This window comes from Parasteatoda tepidariorum, chromosome 2 (genome assembly GCF_043381705.1).
Source record: "Parasteatoda tepidariorum isolate YZ-2023 chromosome 2, CAS_Ptep_4.0, whole genome shotgun sequence".
Lineage (NCBI taxonomy): Eukaryota > Metazoa > Arthropoda > Arachnida > Araneae > Theridiidae > Parasteatoda > Parasteatoda tepidariorum.
In genome coordinates, this window is record NC_092205.1 from 45,217,898 (window position 1) to 45,238,740 (window position 20,843).

At 28.3% G+C, this 20,843-nt stretch overlaps 1 protein-coding gene and 1 long non-coding RNA gene across 2 annotated transcripts in view; one reads left to right on the forward strand and one right to left on the reverse strand.

The window, feature by feature from the left end:
• The window catches only part of LOC122269450 (uncharacterized), a 24,955-nt gene continuing 4,112 nt past the window's right edge, over window positions 1–20,843 (forward strand). Inside the window, exon 1 of the long non-coding RNA XR_006225193.2 lies at window positions 1–286. This is a non-coding gene — a long non-coding RNA (uncharacterized lncRNA). The remainder of the gene's footprint in view (window positions 287–20,843) is intronic.
• The window catches only part of LOC122269449 (uncharacterized protein DDB_G0280579-like), a 22,029-nt gene continuing 19,325 nt past the window's right edge, over window positions 18,140–20,843 (reverse strand). Inside the window, exon 4 of the mRNA XM_043042651.2 lies at window positions 18,140–19,927. Within this exon, the coding sequence (XP_042898585.1) occupies window positions 19,038–19,927 (890 nt within the window). The 3' untranslated portion in view covers window positions 18,140–19,037. The remainder of the gene's footprint in view (window positions 19,928–20,843) is intronic.

The following is a 20,843-nucleotide window of genomic DNA, read 5'->3' on the forward strand; positions in this document are numbered from 1 at the left end:
TTAAAGTTAATAACATGCACTACTGTTCCAATATTAAAAACAAGTATTGTCATTAGTTCCAAGACACTCATGCTAAGACCTTGCTATTGATGATGAAAATGGCTTATAGCATCGAAACAGCTGAGTGTATTTTAATTTATATTCATTTGCGTTCATTTCGTTGTTTTCTGCATTGCTCATTATAATACAAAGGTAACAATTCCTTATTTTATAATAATGCATGTTTGAGAATAAGGCATGTTTCGATATAGTGAACAGATGCGTTATTATACAGCTTTGAATTAAGGTAAGAAAAGGTTTTCAAAATTTCTGTTAGTGGAGATAAGAATTTTGCAAATAGCATCTCTATTTCCTTCACAAATAATAAATTTTAATCTATGAAGTGTTTTATTGAAGAATTACAATAATTATGATACCCAGAGTTTTATGAAAGCAAGCAATAACTGAATTATTAATTTTAAAATAATTTTGAATCCGAAGCTTTTCAACATTATTTTGCAAATAAAAACAATTATCACTTTTCTCATTAATTTTAAAAAAAATATATGAAATTTAATACTGGAAAAAATGTACTCTTTATGAATTCCATCAAACTATTAAAGATTATTTTAATACTATTATTGAATTCTTTTTGTTTATGTGTCTATTTTTCCATATCAAATTATCTGTTAAGAAATAAATATTATCATAATCTCAGTCTATTACCTGTATCATTTTGATCTTTATAATCCTTAGCTCACTATTGTCTTAAACTTTTCAGAGTTGAAGAAGATTTTATAATTTTTTTAAGCGAAACTATCTTCTAGTAAACTTAATTTTATACATGTAATTTTCCTAATAATTTCTAATTTTATATTTGTAATTTTCCTAGTTGTGTAAAGTCTGTTGTTAATTTTCAACAGAAATTTCAATTGAAGACTACGGGGAAAAAATCTATGACCCGTCTAATCTATTGCCCATTACCTGAATCAGTTTTTATGCCCATAAAAGCTGATTCGGTGAAGAAGAAAAAAATTCTAGAGTACGGCTCATCTTTATTGTGTAATAACTGTCGGGGAGATACGATTTTCCATGTTATTTATTTGTCAAAACTTACTAATTTAAAATTCCAACAGATGCAATCAGTGTAATTTTTGTAGAAAAAAAATTAACATAAACCGTTTCACCCTATTGGTTTGTAATTATTTTTTAATGGTGCATAAGGTTGTTTTATAAGAAAAGATAAAACTTTAGACAACAATTAAGTTTATAATGAAAATATTTTCGTTTTCAAATGGGCATTTTATAATATGTGAATTTAAAATAAATTTGTATCATTCTGGTTTAAATTATTGTTCTCCCTTTAAATGTATGCATGCTTTAAAAGATAGCGTTTTGATCAATTTTTTTCATTTTAATTTTTCTAAAAATACATTTTAATCTTTCCAATATTTTAGTGTATTCACATTTGTAGAAATCTTCACTCAATGAAATGCATACTCAAGGGTTTCTCACTAACTGATAGCTAAAAGGAGAATTTTATTTTACATTTTAAAGAAATATAAAAAATAAGAAATAATATAGTAAAATAATGTTTTTTCTCTCATTTTATTCTTCCTATCCAGCAATGTGTACTTTATGAAATATTTTTCACATAGTATAAACAGAAATTCTATTTATAAATTAAAAACGTTTAGCTTGCAAATATGAAACGTTTTTGTAAAAAAGTTTATTTACCGCAAAAACGCAGTAAACTCTGCGTTTACTGTAAAAACATTTTTGTCGGCATTAAAAATAAAAAATTTCTGAAACATTTTTGATTAAATCCTAAGATATCATTCGATTTCACAAGTTTCCAGTTTTATTCTTATATCTTCATTTATTCTAGCTATAATTAATAATTTGTTGCTTTATTTTCATATAAATGACTTTTTAAACACTTCTCGTACAACGAAGCATATATTTCTTTTAGTTATAAATAAACACAAAAATAACTTGCTGTTTCTAAGATTTAAACACTTAATTTACTGGTTTTAATTTTTTGTATTATATGCTTGTTCCTCTGCTATTAACGCATGATAAGATGATATGTTTTAAAGTATACAGTGTGCAAAATAAAAAATAGACCTCTCTGAATAACTTTTGATCTAATGATCGGATTTTCACGTTCTCCATGTAACACAAATAGAGGATAGGTTCCACTAAAAAATCCTCTACGATCGTAAATTCCAATGTTTGATCCAGAACTTCCCTTGTCTTTTGAATGAGTTCAAAATTAAGAGGCTACGGAGTTGAACATTGATGGTCGTAAGCTCAGAATTAGACGTTCAGAGACGATTATAAAATAATTTTCTCAGTACAGTAATAGTGCTACAATTGACTAAAACAGTCGACACGTATTGTCAGTGCTGTCTATAAGTCTGAAATATAGGTCGAAACAATAATGTCGACCACTCCTTTATTTGTTTTCTCATGCGTCTAAATTTTAGTTAAAGCCGCAAACTTTCCTTTTAAACGGACGAAACAAAATACAGTATAACAACATGCATTATCTATGCCCCTTGTATTTCAAACTAACATTGCCAGCAAATATATAAAAAGTTTAATTAACTTTACACCACAGTTAATTGTCCTCTTGCAAAACTAATTTTAATACAACTTTTCCAAGATTAAAAAAATCAGAATTTAATTTTTATAACGAGTATTATAAACAAATTATACTCTTATCTTAATTATCTAAAATTTATTTTACAAATAGTGCTAGAAAACATTAAACCACTATACCCGAATCCTTTCTTTCTAAATACAAAATTACGTTTTGTCTTGCGCAATATTCAAAACCTTAATCAATAAGATGAAAAGTGTCAAAGTTCATTAATAAGATTCAATGAGATTTTCAATTAAGCATACCCGTATTAATAATTTCTAAGCAAGATGATTAAAGGTTAATGAAAATTTCAGATAATATTTTCGCAGTAAGAGAATTATTAAATTAACTAGTTTTTGACTGGACAGCATAGTTGATTTGCTCCGGGCAAAATATTATGCAATGTTGAATGATTAAATTAATTTATGTTTACATAAAAATATATGAAGTTTTTAGAATGATTTAGAATAATCCATTGATAGAAAAGACTCAAACAAGAGGCTCTTTTTTAGTTAAAATCAATAAAAAGAAGTAAAGTGACAATTCTGAGCTTTTATGAGACAAGATCAACAAGATAAGATAGTTGAATAAATTATCCCTAGAAACTGAAGTGGTAAGACGTAATCTGATTAAAAACATCAATCGTTTCAAAAATGTACGAAAAGGAATAACAGTCGACATATTTCAAGCACTTCATATAATTGATTCCCTTGTTAACTGCATTAGTTCCTGACCACCTCTCCATAGCGCTTGGAAATGCATTTTACCTTGATTTGCCCCCCTCGGCCACTCTGATTTTTCTGGTTTTGTTTTTCATCTTTTTTTCCACAAAGGACTGATCATCAGACACGGTTCCAAGTAAAACACCGAGGTCAAGCAGGCACTGGCTGTGGTCAGTGTGCGGGTGGGTGACCACTTTGATATGTCTATGAAGAGACCGAGGTTGTGTGGTATCGGTTTTCGTTAAACTGTTACTGTTCTACCTTTAAGTACTCAACTTTGCTGACAGGTCGCTTGGCAACCATCCCTTACGCTCAAAATTGTGATATTCGGAACATCTCAGGGATGTTTCCCAGTCCCGTTTGTGCTATCTGTCCTTCGACTTGACAAAGGCTTAAAAACCTAACTTTGTAAAGAGCCTACAAGCTCGCATGTGTATATGCTATTATAAATAAAAAATTATAAATAAGTAGATGCGTCCAAAATTGCAGTAAGATTCGAACCCGCTACCTCCATACATCCATTTATGATATTGGAACAGATTGATGCGTAATATTTAAGTACCTGATTTAAATCAGCCTTGTACAGACATTTGTATATTTACCAATATGTGTTCTTTTAGGTTGTCAAAAATGGTCAATGCTTACTTATAGTTTGCATCGAAATAAAAAAAAACTAACCGTTCAAAAAGCAAAGTTAACAACTGTTTACAAAATTAAATAGATATTATCAAACTAAAAATTTTGTGTTATTTCAAAATTTGCTAGCACTATTAAAATTACAAGCTCATTTGATAAAATTACCAATTATTACCTCATTCACTGCCAAATAGCATGGTAATAAAACTATAATTTAATTTTAATTTTGCCATAAACTCATTACTAATGGGCTTATTGAACTCATTACTAATGCGCTCGAAACTGCCATGCTTTCCGCTGTTCCCATTGATCTAGAAACACGTTAAATTTTACCATATTCTGGTTTTGACCATACCTTTTTTTCTCTGTGAATAGGACAATTTATTTACTTAATTGTAATCTATGAAAAAAATTTAATGAATAAAAAAATTTGCAGGAAGTTTATTTTGAATGCAAAATTATTAAAGCTAAAAAATAATCGCTTGGTAAGAAAATGGCATAATTAACAAGTTTTTCTAGTTGATTAACAAGATAGTTGATTTTGCACAGGGTTAAATATTATTTAAAGGTAAATTAATTCCAAACTTTCAAAATAGGATATATAATTTTAAAAATTATTTTTATGTATCAAATTGATGAAAGATGCAATCAATAAAAGTCAATAAAACTAGTCAATAAAAGTCAATAAAAAGTCAATAAAACTATGCAAAATACAACAATTCAAAATTTTTAAACTTTAAACTAACATAGTCATATACAATTTACACAATAAGTCTATTACTGAAATGACTATTTTTTAATTGGGTAATATAATTTATGCTGATTTGGATAAAATATTAAATATAAATTTTTAAATTAATTCTATTCTTGCAAAAACGATCACTATTTTCAAAATTATATTTAAAAACTTAATTGATGGAAAGAATTCAAATAAGATGCTATTTTTAGTTTTAGGTCAATAAAAATAATGAAATTGTAGCAATTTAAACACTTTAATGAGAGACTGGAAATGTATTTGAAATCAGGAAAACGTTCTCATTTTTATTACTATAAATGTAATCCTACATTTTCTTTGCCAAAAAAAAGCCATTAGTAACGTAACTGTCGTCTTAATTTTCAGCAATTAAGCGCACTCGAGCATATTTTCATTTATTTTTAAGGTCTCAACCACAGCTAATACTTTATAAATTCGGAATAATTATTTTTTATGCCTGGCACAACTTATTCTTCAATAATCATTAACTACTTCTAAGTTAAGTAATTGTCTCATAAATATTAAGACAAATTTTTAATTTTGTAGCTTTCAAATTTTAAGATTTTCTTGAAACTTTTCTGTAAACTTCCAAGCGACAGGCATTGATATATAAGGTTATAAAAATGTGAAAAAATAAAATAATTTTTCATATTTTGTTTGAACATGATCTTCTTAAATTTTGTTTCCTTTTAACCTATGATTTTCAGAACAATAATACATAAAATGTTACACAACAGCGTCTGTAAATGAAAAATTCAAAATGAGTTAAATTATGTATGCATTTATTCCTTGAAATAAAATACGTCAAACGAGACATTGCCAATTTACAGTTTTTCTAAGATATTTTGGTTAAATTTAAATTTAAGAAATGAATGAATGTTTGAATATATTAAGTCCTCCAAAATACGCGTGAATGTAAAATATATACTGTGATATATTTTGTTTTGTATTTTTAATCATCATAACCCAGTCCATAACCTGTTTTTTAATCATGAAAACCTGTCCTGAGATACTTGAATATATCCTTAGATATCCTCTATCTAATTTGAAGTTACTTTAATATTTACAAATATCTATAGTTCAGTCGAAATATCATGCATCTAATTTATTTTATTTCTAAAACATTTCAGAAAATATTAGGTCTTTAGACATGGCTATTATGATTTACTAGGGGGCTAAAACCCCTCTTCACTACCGATCACCAATCCCGAGGATTTCTTCGCAATAATTGCTGTTTCTTTGCATAAACAGTTTTTCCTCTGAAATTTGAAATTGTTCTCTTTAAATATATGTACTAAAAAGAATTCTGTTCGCTTACACTTGTGCTCCCACTTCCCATGTCCAAATATTTCCACCTAATTGATTTTTATTACACTACACAAGCACTTAGGTGTAATTCCTGTTAGAATTGGGTGTTGATAAACTATAAAATTTCATGGTATTTCAAGTTAATACCGTTCATGCATAATTTAAAGGATATAGTTAAATCTGAACTCCTATAATTGAGAAAGCTGACACCAAGCTCAACTCTATTCATGAATTATCTTTGCCAAATTTAGCATAAATTTTTCAATTATCAACTAATCGATATTTTTTGTTTATGATAAGATGGAAGTTTAATTTCCCCTTGACAACACTGAATATTCACATAAAGACCTTCTTATGAAAACATAAGTCTCTTTATTATACAACTAAAAACACAAACACCTTTTTTATAGTACTTTACTTCATAAATCTGTCAATTGCATTAAATCATTTCGTAATAATTTATTGTAATTCGCTTCAGTTATGTTTGAATTCATATTAATATTCTCTCTGTGTTGGAAGTTTATTTGATAAACAAACTAATTTTATTTTTTAAAATATTATGTACATGCATCCTTAATTAATGATTCTTGCTTCATATTGTATCGTAAAAAAATTTACTGATTCTCATTTGTATCATATCTTAATGTTATTATAAATTTTAGTGTTGTTTAATAAGAAAAATTATGGCGGCTACTTTACACCAAGTAGTGCAAAAGAACATTCTTGGTGTAATGAAACACAGATATGTAAGATGTATGGCGACTACATCACTTAGGTGTAAAACAGTTGCATTTATTTTTAGTGTTAATATACTTACAAAATTTTTACAGTGTACGTCATAATCACTTAGGAAACCTTTTCAGTGGTTAAACATAATATTTTTTATTGGAAATATTCTATTTCAGACCTAAAGATATGTGGCCTATGAGGCTACTTGATGTAAAATCTTTAATTTGTAGCGAGCTTGGTAATTCCATTTTCAGATTTATTAATTAGTTGAAAGCAAATTACCCCTTATAAAAAATTTAATTATTTTATTGTTATGATGTTTTAAATAACCCAGAAAATTTTATTATAAATATTATTGCTTTAAAAAAAAATAATTTTTTTATTTACTTAATTTTATCTTATTTTTATAATTGTACGTAATTTTATCGGACTGTCATCAATTACCTGGTGTAAAATCATAAAAAAGATCGACTGTTTTTTATTTTCTTCTTAACTAACACTGGTTCACTGTGTCTGTTTTATAAATTGCGCCCAATGTCCCATGTATTTTATTCAAGAAGGAAATGTTCTTCGTATACACTATTAATATATAAGTTTCGCATATTTTTACATTTTCGTATATTTGTTTTATGTATGTTATCTTTTCACTTCATTTTGCCAAAAGTTACAAAAATAACAATAATTTTTAGGGATAATATTTTGCTTTTGGCAACAAAAAGCAGCAAATACCTTTGAGTAAAGAATATAAAGCAAACAATAAAAAATAAATAAAAAATATTCTTAAGCTAAATGTGCCCCTTTTTCCCCTGCAGTTTTTAATTTGAAAGTCATTATCATATTTTTTAAGATATCCAATGCTTAAATTTAGCATAAAAATAAAATAGTTATCCAATATTTTTTTACCACCTCATTTTTTGAAGGGAAAAAAATATAATTATTATATTTATATTTCTTCTATTTATTATATTAAGAGTAATAATAGCGTGAAATAAAATGGTTGGTGCAGGCACAATAAAAAAAATTCAACCTATAAATAAAATTCAACCTTTAAATTGACATTAACTGCGAGCAAGTAAGACCTCATACGTTTGAATTGTTAAAGTAGGAATCTTTTCTATTAATTTTATTTTGATTCAGATATGATAAAAATAAGTATTCTGAGAAGCATTTATTAGAAAACGTTTATGTTACCTATATGGCTTCTGTTCCTTTCTCATTTAATATTTTTCCTTTTTTTTATCTTTTTTTTCTAATATAAGGCTTCATTAGGATCATTCTTTGATCATTTCTTTCATTTGGATTATGTCAACACTTATAATAAACCTATTGCTGAATTTTCAAACGCACATTCTCCAATTTATTGTTTTTCCGCAATTCTATGCTTTTGTATTTCAATTCTGAAAGATACCATTATAAATACTCTTTTCTGACTAAGGCTGTAATATAGAAGGTATTCTGTAAAGACCTCTCTTAGCTTGCTTTCTTAGAATCCTCATCAAAAATCAAACCAAAAGAAGTATGCATATTGAAAATCGCAAATAAATATTTATTAGGAAAAAAACGCTATCTGAATCTGTTAAATCATAGTACAGGGAGACGTATGTAATAAACTTCATAGCAGATTTAATTGCATGGAAAAGCTAAAAGCTTTCTCTGTTTCTTCCCGCAATCAAACCTGTTTTACTATTTATTATGTTCGCCTTCTTATGCAGTAATTTGTCAGATTTCAATATCGCTTTTTCTCACAGCTCAAATATTAATTTGCAGAACTCAAGATTTGCATATCTAGATGTCTGATCAGTATTCAAACAATGCATATTAAGAACGGTCTTCAATGAACTTTCCGTATATACAGTGATTCGTAATCACTGTATTTAATATACATACTTTGAGAAATGAAGACAAATGAATTATAGATTTCAAACATTTTTGAGAGAAAAATATGAACGTTATCAAGATCAGATAAATCATTATCGAGGTCAATCCCGCCAAAGGAGATACTGTGATGAAAGTGATAGGAATTTCTAATAGCTCTTCGCTTCTTTTAGTTTCATGCGTTCATTGAACTTCTTTGAACGATTCAGATCTTTCCTGACTGTGATTGACCTTGAAGACAAATCGTCAGATATTGATAAAATTACTGTTCCTTTTTTCTACTCAAATACTAATTGTCTGCCACTAATGTATATATTTATTGTTACTTTAGAACAGGAAAAGCATTTCAGTTATCAAATACATAAATTGATCAAGTTTATTTTATTTTATAACCGTCGTTGAACAGCGGACACAACTTTTGGTAGTTTTGAACCCCACCAGTAACACCTTGTAATATTGAACCCAATCCAGAAGACAAGGAAACTCCTGGATCAAGTATTGGGAGTCATTTTGCCTTCGTGAAGGACTTTTTAATGAAACTAACTCGCATTTGCGTTACATGGAGAGGAAGACCTCGAGAACCTCCCAAGGTTAGCCTTACGGCAAAGGTACTCTAACCCGTGATCCGTCTACCGCTGAGGGCATTTCACGTCAGCACTGTGGTCGGTGCATACCGGATGCGGAATTCGTATCGACTGGGATTTGAACCCTGTTAGCCTCATTGAAAGGCGAACACTCTATTCCCTGAGCCATCGCTGCTCAAAATGATCAACTGAAAAATTTCATAATTTTTCTTAAAATTTAAAAACAAAAATTAAAACATCTTTTTAACACTTACCAAACCAACTGTGTCACATGCAAGAGCACTAAAATTTATATTATGTTTTGGGCGTTTTGCATAGAATTTAAAATAGCTTGTCTTTCAGAAATAATGTAAAAAAAGTTAAACATTCAAAACAAAATAAATATGGAAAGTTTTTATTTCAATTACTTTACGTTCATGAGAGGAAAGAATTTTGTTTTTCGCTAGTGTGTGGCCTTTTTTTATGATAATGAGAATATTAAATAGCCACATAAAACTGCAATGCATTGTTTTCTATGAGAAAGGAGTTTTTTTTCCTAAAATTTACGTTTTCCAAATTAAAAATCATTATTGTATTTAATTTTATCTAAATTTCTGTGTGAAAATAATCAAACCATTTTGTGCACATTTCTCTACATTTCTTTTTTCTATGCTTATTCGTTTCCAAATCAGAAGAAGAAAATATGTTGTATCTTAATTTTTAAAGGCAGTATACATTTAAGAATAGTAACAGCAGTGAGTCTAATCTATCTGAGTTTAGGTTAACTATTCAAATGGAGTATTTGTAAAATAAAATAGAAATTACTTAATAACTTAATAATTCAAGTAACCACAATAAATCCAAAAAATATATAACCGCGTTATTACAATCCCAGGTTACTCATTTGTCAATTTATATATNACATCCGAGTGTTCACTATATCCCAGGTTCACTATAGCGGGGTTCGACTGTATATATATATATATATATATATATACATATATATATGTTATATGTGCTATATTGTGAGTAAACAAACTACTTTTACAATAGCTTAAATTGCCTTTCGTAGAACTATACGCAATTAATAATGAGCGAGCATGAGAAAATTAATTAAATTTTGTTAGTATTGGATTAGCAATTTGTGATAATAAACAGTGATAAAAACATTTCCCTAGAATTTTTATAAGTCCCATTCATGAGAAAAATTATTTCTCATTTGTTTCAATCTACGTTTCTTTAAGTAAATTTATTTTTTAAGTACAGATGATTATTTTTCAAATATATGTAATCGTCTATTTCGTTACAATTAACATATTGAAACGTTCTTTTCTACTGTAATTTAAAATTTTGATGTTTTAGAGAAAAAAAATCAATGTAAGAGGGGAAAAAAACAGTTATGAATGAAAAACAATGATGGGGATTTGTGAATGGAGCGAGAAGGGGGGGGGAGCATCCCTGTTTGTTTATTTATTACTTTTATAAAAGCGTCTGTAAACCCCCATAAATATTTAAGTTAGGCTTATAAAATTTTATGCAATTATTATATATAACGACCAAGATAATATATATAAATTAAAAGTCTATTGCTATATTTTCTGACATGTGCTGACATGTATTGCTGTATTTTCTGACCATGTTATTCAAAAAAAATTTGGTTTCGTTCGTGATTTATTACCGGTTCTTCGAACCTCTGATAGCCTTAAACTTTTTCGACTGGTATGAGAATCGCTTGTACTAAACACATCAAAAGTTATAGAGCAAACCTCTAAGCATTTCTTGAAAAACTTTCAAAAATATCAAAAATGTATTTCCTGTTTTCTCCTAGAAACATTTCTGTTTTGCCGTGCCGCCATCTATAGCTGAAAATGATCATAAATTATGTAAAACAATTACATTTTTTATCATGTTATCATTACACATCTGTAGAAAATAGATAAAATCTATAGGAAATCATATGTTAATCTATAGAAAATCGGATGATTACTTTAAATTTCAGCCTTATTATAATAAATTTATATTTTATTCCAATAAAATATATAGGTATGTGAATATTTTTTTAAAAAATGTTTTTTAGGCAGCAAAGAGCAGATAATCATTGGTTTTTTAATGTTTTGTAAATAATCTGGGCTATGAGTTATTAGTTGACAAGATTAAGTTCGTGAGTTCAAGATTAGTTGACAAGATTAAGTGTTTCCATTTAACTTTTTTTGTTTACCTATGTAAAAAAATTTATTTGTAAAGTGACTGTTACGCAAACAATTTAAAAAGTTTAAAATTTTGATTCGTGAAATTCCTTAATAGTTGGTAATTATTTTCATTTGCTTCACACATAACACACATTAAAAAAATATGATTATAAAATTTTATGGCTTAGTTTTTAGGTAGCATTGAGTGTCAAAATGAGTAGTATACTATACAAACTCGAGTAGTGAGGAAGATGTTTACATTTGTTAACCAGTTCAGATTCAAAAAATAAAAATAAATAAGAATGGATATGGAGCAAATGATTAAAATTAAAATATTCGTGAATATCATCATCATAGTTAGACAGACAGCCCAATGTGAGCCAATGCTTTCCTCTGAAGATTTCTCCATGATGACTTCCGATTTATCCTTGATCTCCAATTCTTTTCATTAATTGCGAGAAAATCAGACTCCACTGAGTCAGCCCATCTCAACCGCTGCCTTTTCCGCTTTCCTTTTCCAGTGGGTTTAAAAAGCAGTATCTTTATTATTGCGTTGTCCTCACTCATACGAATCACGTGGGCGATCCAATTCATTCTATTTATTTTTATGTATTTAATTATATCAGGTTATTATTCGGGAATATACATGTTGAAAATTATAAATATTCGGGAATATACATGTTGAAAATTTTGTGCTTGAGAAATTTATCGGGGGAAAAAAATTTGAAGCATTATCTAAGAGTCAAACAAAAAATGATTTTGTACAGTGTACAAACTTTCTGAAACTTTGGATGAATTGAGCATGTCTCTTACCAAAGCTGTATTCAAAAACTCTATCTCCATGATAATGACGCGGCAATTTCTTTTTCTTAAAAGAATATTAATTCAGATTTTTTCAAACTTCGTAATTGGTGATGAAAAAAATGGCTACATGTGGCGTAGAGAAAGGATCTTTACCTTTGACAACACTTCGCATGCTGATAAATTCATTTAACTGAATCGATTCTTTCAATCAGTTCATCCGAATGATCTGTTTAATGAATCAATTCATCGATTCTTTTTTTTTTACCAAAAAATTTTTAAGAAAGATCCATGGCAGTTGATTTTTTACTACATATACTTTGTGAGTGGATGGGATACTCGGGGTAGCAGTAAACCCCTGATTTTTTTAATAAAACTGCTTTTTTTTTAAATTTTTTTTTTATTTAACGAACTTTTCTAAAAATTTTCTTATTTGTTTTCATAGTAAAAAAATGCTCTTAAGAAATAATATCACCTTTTATAATACATGAAATTTTAATTTAAATAAAGCGAAATTAATTTTAGGGATAGCTTTAAAATACGTCTCAAAACCAAAATGAAACCCTCAACAGAAATAAACAACTATGGAAAAAGTCAGTCAATTTCAGCTGTAAAAAATAGGAAACTGAAGATCAGTTCATCACAGCACAATCAATGGTTAAGGTACTCAACCATTCTAATAAACTGATTCAACTATCCAACTAAGTTATTTTAATCGATCCAATATCAGCAGGGCTAATGGTAACTTTCTCTCGCCCCAAAATATTTAAATTCTCCATTAAAAAAAATGCACATATTTCCAGACATTTTCAATCCATATGTATTGCATTTTAAATTCTCTTCATTTTCTTCATTTTTCGCATTCTGTTTTACTATGCAGAACTTAAATACGCACACCTCTGGAGTGCGTAAACATTTCCATTTAATATATTCGGCAACTTTCATACGCACATGCTATTGTGCAGTAAGTTTAAGTATTAACTCTGAATAAGCTTATACAGTAAAAAAACTTTTTAAGGAGCAAAAAGAAAAATATATTATTTTTCCAAACTAACTTTATGAATCGATTTACAAAAAAAGAGTTGATTAAAATATCTATTCATTCGTTTTTCGCACAACACTACTTTCCCTAATAACGTGTGGAGAGTCATAGGAGAAGGAAGTACTTTTGTTTCTGTCTTTATTTTAAAAACTTTTAAGTTAGGAAACTATATGGAACTGAAAACTACGTGGAACATATTTCAAAGGAATACGTCGTGGAAATTGTATAAGATATTTGTGACAAATACAAAAAATATTAAGAAAAGAGAAAATGTCGAAATACATTCCTGTATAACTGAGAAGGGGAGAGGGAGGGGGGATTGTTGAGCCATTGTTCCGGTCTTCTCTCCAGGTGGCGTATTCGAGCGTTGCGATCAATAATGAATTTTTTTTAGGTGCTACATTTGTTTTTTTTTTTNAACTCAAAAGTATGTATTTTTTTTTTTTTTTTTTTTTTTCAAATTCTATAAATTATGTACCAAACTTTTACAGGGAGAATCCAACATATTAACAAATACTTAGCATAAATATGGCTTTAAAAAAATATTCAACTGCTCTCAAGTTTATTTTATATAATACGTTAGTCAAAGTCGTATTTATTCTATATAATACGTTAGTCAAAGGAAGCCTTACGCCGAATTTGACTTTGGAGATTCTTTCTAATCAAAACATCGAATGACCCACATGTAAGGGTAACTTTGCCTTGATAGGTTCTCTTCAAACAATATTTGGATAAATAAAGTGATTCACTCAAATTTCAGAGCTATATTGAGCTACCCAGTAATAGTAACGTATTGTCAAGAGTTGTTATGACTGTTCTTCTGAACTACTACTGAACTATTGGAACTATATTTTTTAGAATGCAGCTTCCCTTGCATATTGAGTGTCAATAATCCAAAACCGGAGAGTAAGAGAAATTACGTTTGCTTACTTGATTTCCTAACCAAGTGCATCTTGATGCGTGAAAATCCGTTCATTAGATCAAAAGTTACTCAAGGAGTTATTCATTATGAACTTGATTAATGATAAAATTTTCTTCAACTATACAAATTATTTATGAAATTTTATTCAATATTTTACGAAAAACGTATGTTTTACTATCTCTTTTCCCAGCAAATGGATTTCTCGCCAAAAGAGTGTAAAATGTTCCTTTTTTTTAACTGACATGCAAAAATATTAATGTTGTTTAAACGCACTAATAGCAGTAGAATTATTATTAATTATTAATTGCTAATTATTTAATATTTATTAATTGCTAATTAATTAATATCAATTAATCGCCAATTAATATTAATTAATTAATATTTATTATTATTCTGTATTACTTCTTAATTCAAATATAATAAGCGACTGCAGATAGTCAATGAAATAAAGCAATGTTGTTGCAAATTTTATTTATAATATATCTTCACAATTTGCGATACATTTGTAATCAAGTAATGTAATAAAAAGTAGTACTTGAATCCCTTGGAAATTTTTTTAATAAAATGCAAATATAACTAACTACCTCTTAATGTTATTAGAGAATAAAATCAATTATCTTATATTAAAAAATCTGTTGAAAGAAAAGTGTATGTTTTCTATTGGGCAATGAAAAGTTACACAATTTAATCAGGTAAGGAATATCAGAAATAATATTTGGAATTAAAACTAAACAATGATAAATGCGAAAACTATGAGCAATAAACTGACAAAATGATAAATAGATGCAAATAAACAGACTGTGTGTTCTAGAAACTGTAATTGTTTTAAGATCTATATTAATTAGTACATAATAACATGTACTTTAAATATCTGTATAATCTATTTGTTTTAATACATGCAACTAATGTTTTTTATTGCATACAATATTACAAAATTGAAGAGAGTTCTAACAGCGTTTAAAAGTTTTGGCAATTTCGTGCGAAATTTTTTCCTACGCACAATACATTTCCTCTAGTTTGGAGAAAGTAGTTTGTTATAACGCCTTGGGTACTAAGTAATCTAGGACTTTAGTTTGTTACACAGAAAAACTAACAAGTACGAAATTTCAAGACTATTATTAAAGATAAATTACGCATTAGTTTCAGAGGACAAGTGCAAAATTGAACTGTAAAATGTGATCTAAGATAATTTGAAGAATGATATAATTGTTTGCAAAACTTGATTTTTCCTTATTTTTAGAAATTTTTACACGATATTTCAGAATATCCAGAAGAAGAATAAATTAATGAAAGAATAATTAATAAAAAGAAAGAAATCAGAATAAATTACATATTTGAAAGTACTAAATTTTGTGTTTCAGATTTTATTATTAAAAAACTTAATTCATAAACTATCGAAACTAATGCTTGCATACTTAACTCATTACATTTTTAAAAATATTTTATTTAAAAACAATTTAAAGTTCAAGATTATTTTACATAAAAATAATTTGAACTTCAAGATTAAAAAAAAAGTATGTGCTTTCGCTATAATTAGTTGAAAGTTTTATACAAAAAGAAATTCTAATTAGATTAATTTTGATTTAAGATGCATACATCTTGCCATTATCTTGAAATGTTTACATATTATTTTTGTACACATTTTGACACAAATTCTTTTTTATTTTGTATTGAAGCCGCTACCTACAAATTACATTCAATTTTCCTATTTCTAATCTAATTAGTCGAAAAATACGTCCCAATTTCAGTATCTTTGGTCTACTTTATTAAAACAGTTTGTTGACATTAAAATTTACATTTAGCGCTTGTGATACTAATAAAAATAGATGTATACACTAATTTTAAAAATCATAGTTTTGTTTAGAAAAACGGAGCGGGAAAAACATGATATTTATGTAATGGTGAATGAAATAAATTTGATGCGTGCACATATTTTTTAATTAAAAAAGAATTTCCATTGCACTTTTGTTTGGACTTTTTCAAAATACGAACAAAAAATGCATATTATTTGTAAGAAAAATAAATCTAAAATAAGATTTATTTCATTTCTTAGGATTCCATTAAATCCTGAGAAAGAACCTTAAACTGGGTTCCACTTACCAGCAAAACCTTGTGCACTTCCTGGTCCCAGTAATTTGATCAGGAGAGCGGTTCAAAGTTCGGGCCTCATAATAGTAGTTATATTTTTTGCGTATTTTGCCATATCTCTGAAACTTTTTAAGCGAATTGAAAAAATTTTGCGCACAATTATAAAATTCATTTGTCCAATGATAATTCCGCGCGAAAAATAAATTTAAGTAATATTTAATATTTTTTATTATCTCATTCAATAATTGTCGAATTGTAAGGTATTCAATTTTTTTACGTCATTTTAATTTACGTAACTTTACATGGAAAAATACAAAATTTAAACGAAAGTGGTTGAAAAGTTCCTGAAAAAACAAGTTTTAAGTCTACGACGACTTTGAAATTCGATTTTTCAATGACTATTCAACCGATTTCTCTCAAATTTCGTATTTTGTCTTGTAAAGTTACATACTTTAAAATGACGTAAAAAATTGTATACCTTACGATTCAAAAGTTTTTCGACTGTTATTTAATAAATTAAAAAAAATAAATACTTACTAAAACTCATTTTTTGCATGGAATTATCTTTGGATAAACAAATTTTATAATTGTGTGCAAAAAGTTTTCAATTCGCTTAAAAATTTCTTCAGATGTGGCGAAATACCGAAAAACTAAAATTTTCATTAAGGAGTCCAATCTTTGGATCGCTCTCCTTATCAAAATATGGGAACCATGCTATCCAAATTGCGGCTACCCCTATATCCTGAGTCTTAGAAATCCGAATCTGCAGAAAAAAGACATGTTTATTGGCGGAAAGTACGTTTTTTGAGTCAGATTTCGTAACTTGATATATTGCCTGTACTAATTAATATCTGAGGTTATCCCCTCGAACCTTTAAGATCGAGTTCTAAAACGTCAAGATCCGATCATTAGAACAACTATTCAGGGTGGTCCGTTTCTTTTTTTTCTTTTGGCGCGCTGTACTTTATTCATCTCAGATTATTTTAAATGCAAGAGACAGTAAAACGATACCGTACATTTTGAAGATATTTCTTTTTATTGGTAATGTGGTTAGTAGTAAAATGTTTACAGTTAACAGTTAACTCATGAAAGTGCTTGAATACCTTTATAAAAGACCTATCTGAAAACATTAATAAACAGTTTAGTATAAAAATGTCATCCTAGGGAAAAGCAGTTTATTAGTATATTGCTTCAAACCCTTCAATTATGAAACTTATTTTACCGAAACAGTTACATTTGACAGTGTACGTTATAATTTGTTTGAGATGAAATTGTAACAGTAGCAGAATAATTGCATTTTAAATGCTCATTTCCTCGTTATAAATGCATATCTTTCCTCACATATAATATTTTATCTCAGAATTGCATTAAGATTTTTCTTATTTAGTTTTAAATTAAATAACGAATTAAATAGTGATGCATATCATTCAGCTCGTTTTAGGAATAGCTTTCTCAATTGTAGAAGAAATTTTCGTTAAATTACTATAATAGAGTAAAGAATATATTTGTCCTATTAAAATGTGAAAATGCATTGTAAATATGAAGATAACATTTCAAATATTTCAGTGAACAAATTATAGCGTGCTATCTCAATGCCATAATAAAAAGATTTAAATTCAAAAATGCATAATGTCTGGGAAAGAGAGAATTAATTTAAAGAGCTACTAACACCGTCCTTGTTATTTACACATACATATTTGTAATGAGTATCATTGTCATTGTCGAAGATGACATTGTCGATACTTTTTATACCCCTAAAATGATTCATATTGACTATGTTTCCTCAAATTTCGTTAAGATTTTTTCCGAATTTAAATGCACAGTGCGCGAAATAAACGGACCACTCTGAATCACTTTTGAATATCATGTATCAGAATTGCTGTCAAATAGTTCCTGAGAAATCAAATTTTAAGTATCCGACTTTTTTGAAATTTAATTTTTCAGGATCTATTCTACCAATTTCATTCAAATTTTGTATTTTGCCATGTAAAATCACATTCTTTAAAATGATGCAAAAAATTACATACCTTACGATTCAGAATGTTTTCGTTCACTCTTAAATAAAATAATAAAAAATAATCTATATTTACTAAAATTAATTTTTTCATGTTCGGATAAGCGAATTTTATAATTGTGTGTAAAAAAAAAATTTAATTCGCTAAAATAGTTTTCGAGATATATATAAATATGCAAAAAGTTAAATTAAATTATGGGGTTCAATATTTTGAGTATTCTCTTGACCAAATTATTGGGACCATATTTCCCAGATTGCGGTCAAAAATCCGAATCCATCGAAAAAGCTGCATGTTTAATCAGAGAAAGTACGTTTTCGAGTTTGATTTCGTAGCTTTTGCACTTATTAATTGGCATATTTGAAGTCACCCCTTCGAGCCATTAATATTGAGTCCTAAAACGCCAAAATTCAATCGGGGAAGAAAAAAAACTTTTTTTTCGCACTGTACGTATACAATCCCTATTGTCTTAAACCTTGACCCTGATCAATAACAATAAACGTTAAGGATAGTGATTGCAGAATATATATTCATATGCCTTCGAGCCATCACGAGAACTCCTTGAGACACCAGACTCGCGTTTTGACGGTAACCGTGGTGACGAAAATTAATCACTTGGAATAGGCGTGTGGGGTTAACGTTATGTCGCATTGGTTAAGGTAAAGAGAATCATATATTTTATCTTCAGTTTTTCTACTTTAGAAATGATTTTACAGTTGGAAAGAGTTCTCGTGATAGCTAGACGGCACAGTCACTTAATGTTAGAATTTCTATGAGCCCATATTAACATCTAAGGATTGAGTATTTTTGGAATCATTATCGGATTGGTTTTTTGTCGATTTTCGCCATTTCTGGAAAGATCCGACACCCGAGTCACCACTAACGGACTCTCTACGGGAAAGTTTTGATCCTTGCAGCTCAACAATTTTCTTGATCTTCGGTTTAGAGTACACGATGTCCGAATCATTTGAATCTTGGGAATCAGATTTTTGTTTCTTTTCGTTTCCAGATTCTTGTGAATCGGATTTACACTTCTTCAATAATTTCTCCCCGTCTGAACTTTGCGAATCGGATTTCTGCTGTTTCAACAACACTCTCGGACTTTTGTCAGAATCCAATGAATCTTGTTTCTTGATTGACTGCTCAGAATCGTGAGATTCTTGCGAATCCGTTTTTTTGCTCGAAAACTTCTTGCCTGGAGGTGTGTCTTGTAGCAGTGACAGGACTTGTTGGGGTGGAGAATCTTGTAGAAATGACAATCTAGAAAGTGTGTCATGAGTTCTGGCAGGAGAATCAAGCAGAAGAGACACTTTCGATTCACCTAACTTTGGTGAATCAGACGATTCTTCTGACGTTTGTTTTTTCATAGAATCTATAATTTTGATATCTGGCAATGAAGAAAGCTCGTCGTCAACTGATGTACTACGTTTAAACACTTCTTCGCTTTTATCGGTTGTCTCTTTCATTGAATCTATATCTGAAGCTTCTTCATCTAGCAAACCAAGTAGTTTTTTAATTTTTTCTTTGATAGTTAATTTTTCGTCCTCAAAAAGATAGCTGCTGCCTTGTGATATTATCTCCTCCTCGTCTTCTATCTTTTTCTTCTTACGACGTTTCATTTTTTCACGATTAGTGTAGAGTTCGTTCACCTTTTCAATAGCTGAAATTAATAAAATATACCATCATGAGTGAAAATATGTATTGCAAACAAATTCCAGTTTTTATTATTTATACATTTGAAACATAGTGTTTATTTTATGTAATTGCGAAGGAACAAAAATTAAGAATAATGATTTGCATCAAAATATATATTAATTTTAACCAAAATACAGTATTTAAAGCGGAAGTTTAAACCGTTGGTTTCAAAATTTCTTCTATTTTGGCAAAAAATAAGTTAAAAATTTGTAAGTACGTCAAAATTTAATACTATAGTGCAATTTCAGGGTTTTGTAAAGCTCATGACACATAAAAAGAATTGCTATATTTATGAAAAACCTTTTTCAACTATGTATCTAGTTTTGAAATTTCTTAGCACTAAATGTCAATCGATAAATTAATTTTATTCTTAATTCATAAAAACTTGTGTAAATTTACTACTTCCCCAATCGACCTTTAAAAAAACATATTTAACCTATTTTTTTACTCCCTAATCAATTAGTTTCAACATAAATATAGGTTTATAGAATAAAATTGTTTTCATTTTTATTTCACTAATGGTTTGCTTAAAGAATGGAGAAAACATTTCTGGTAAAATTACCAAACTATATAGTAATAACATTTCTGGTAAAAAAAAACAACATAATTTTGGGTTTTTTTTAGGAATCAAAATGTACGGTATTTAATCCGTTAATTTGGCAATTTTTTCGTTCATATGGTAATGGTTTACCAGAAATTCTAGTCTTCAAAATTATTGTTCTTATAACCACACATTTAGTAAAAAATAGAAAACAGAAAAATAAATGTAACCGAATAAATTATTTTTATACCTTGTTCTAAAGTAACAGGATAAAATAACCAAAATTTAGCACATTTATCAAATTCTATCATGTTCATTGTTAATTTTATCAAAATCATTA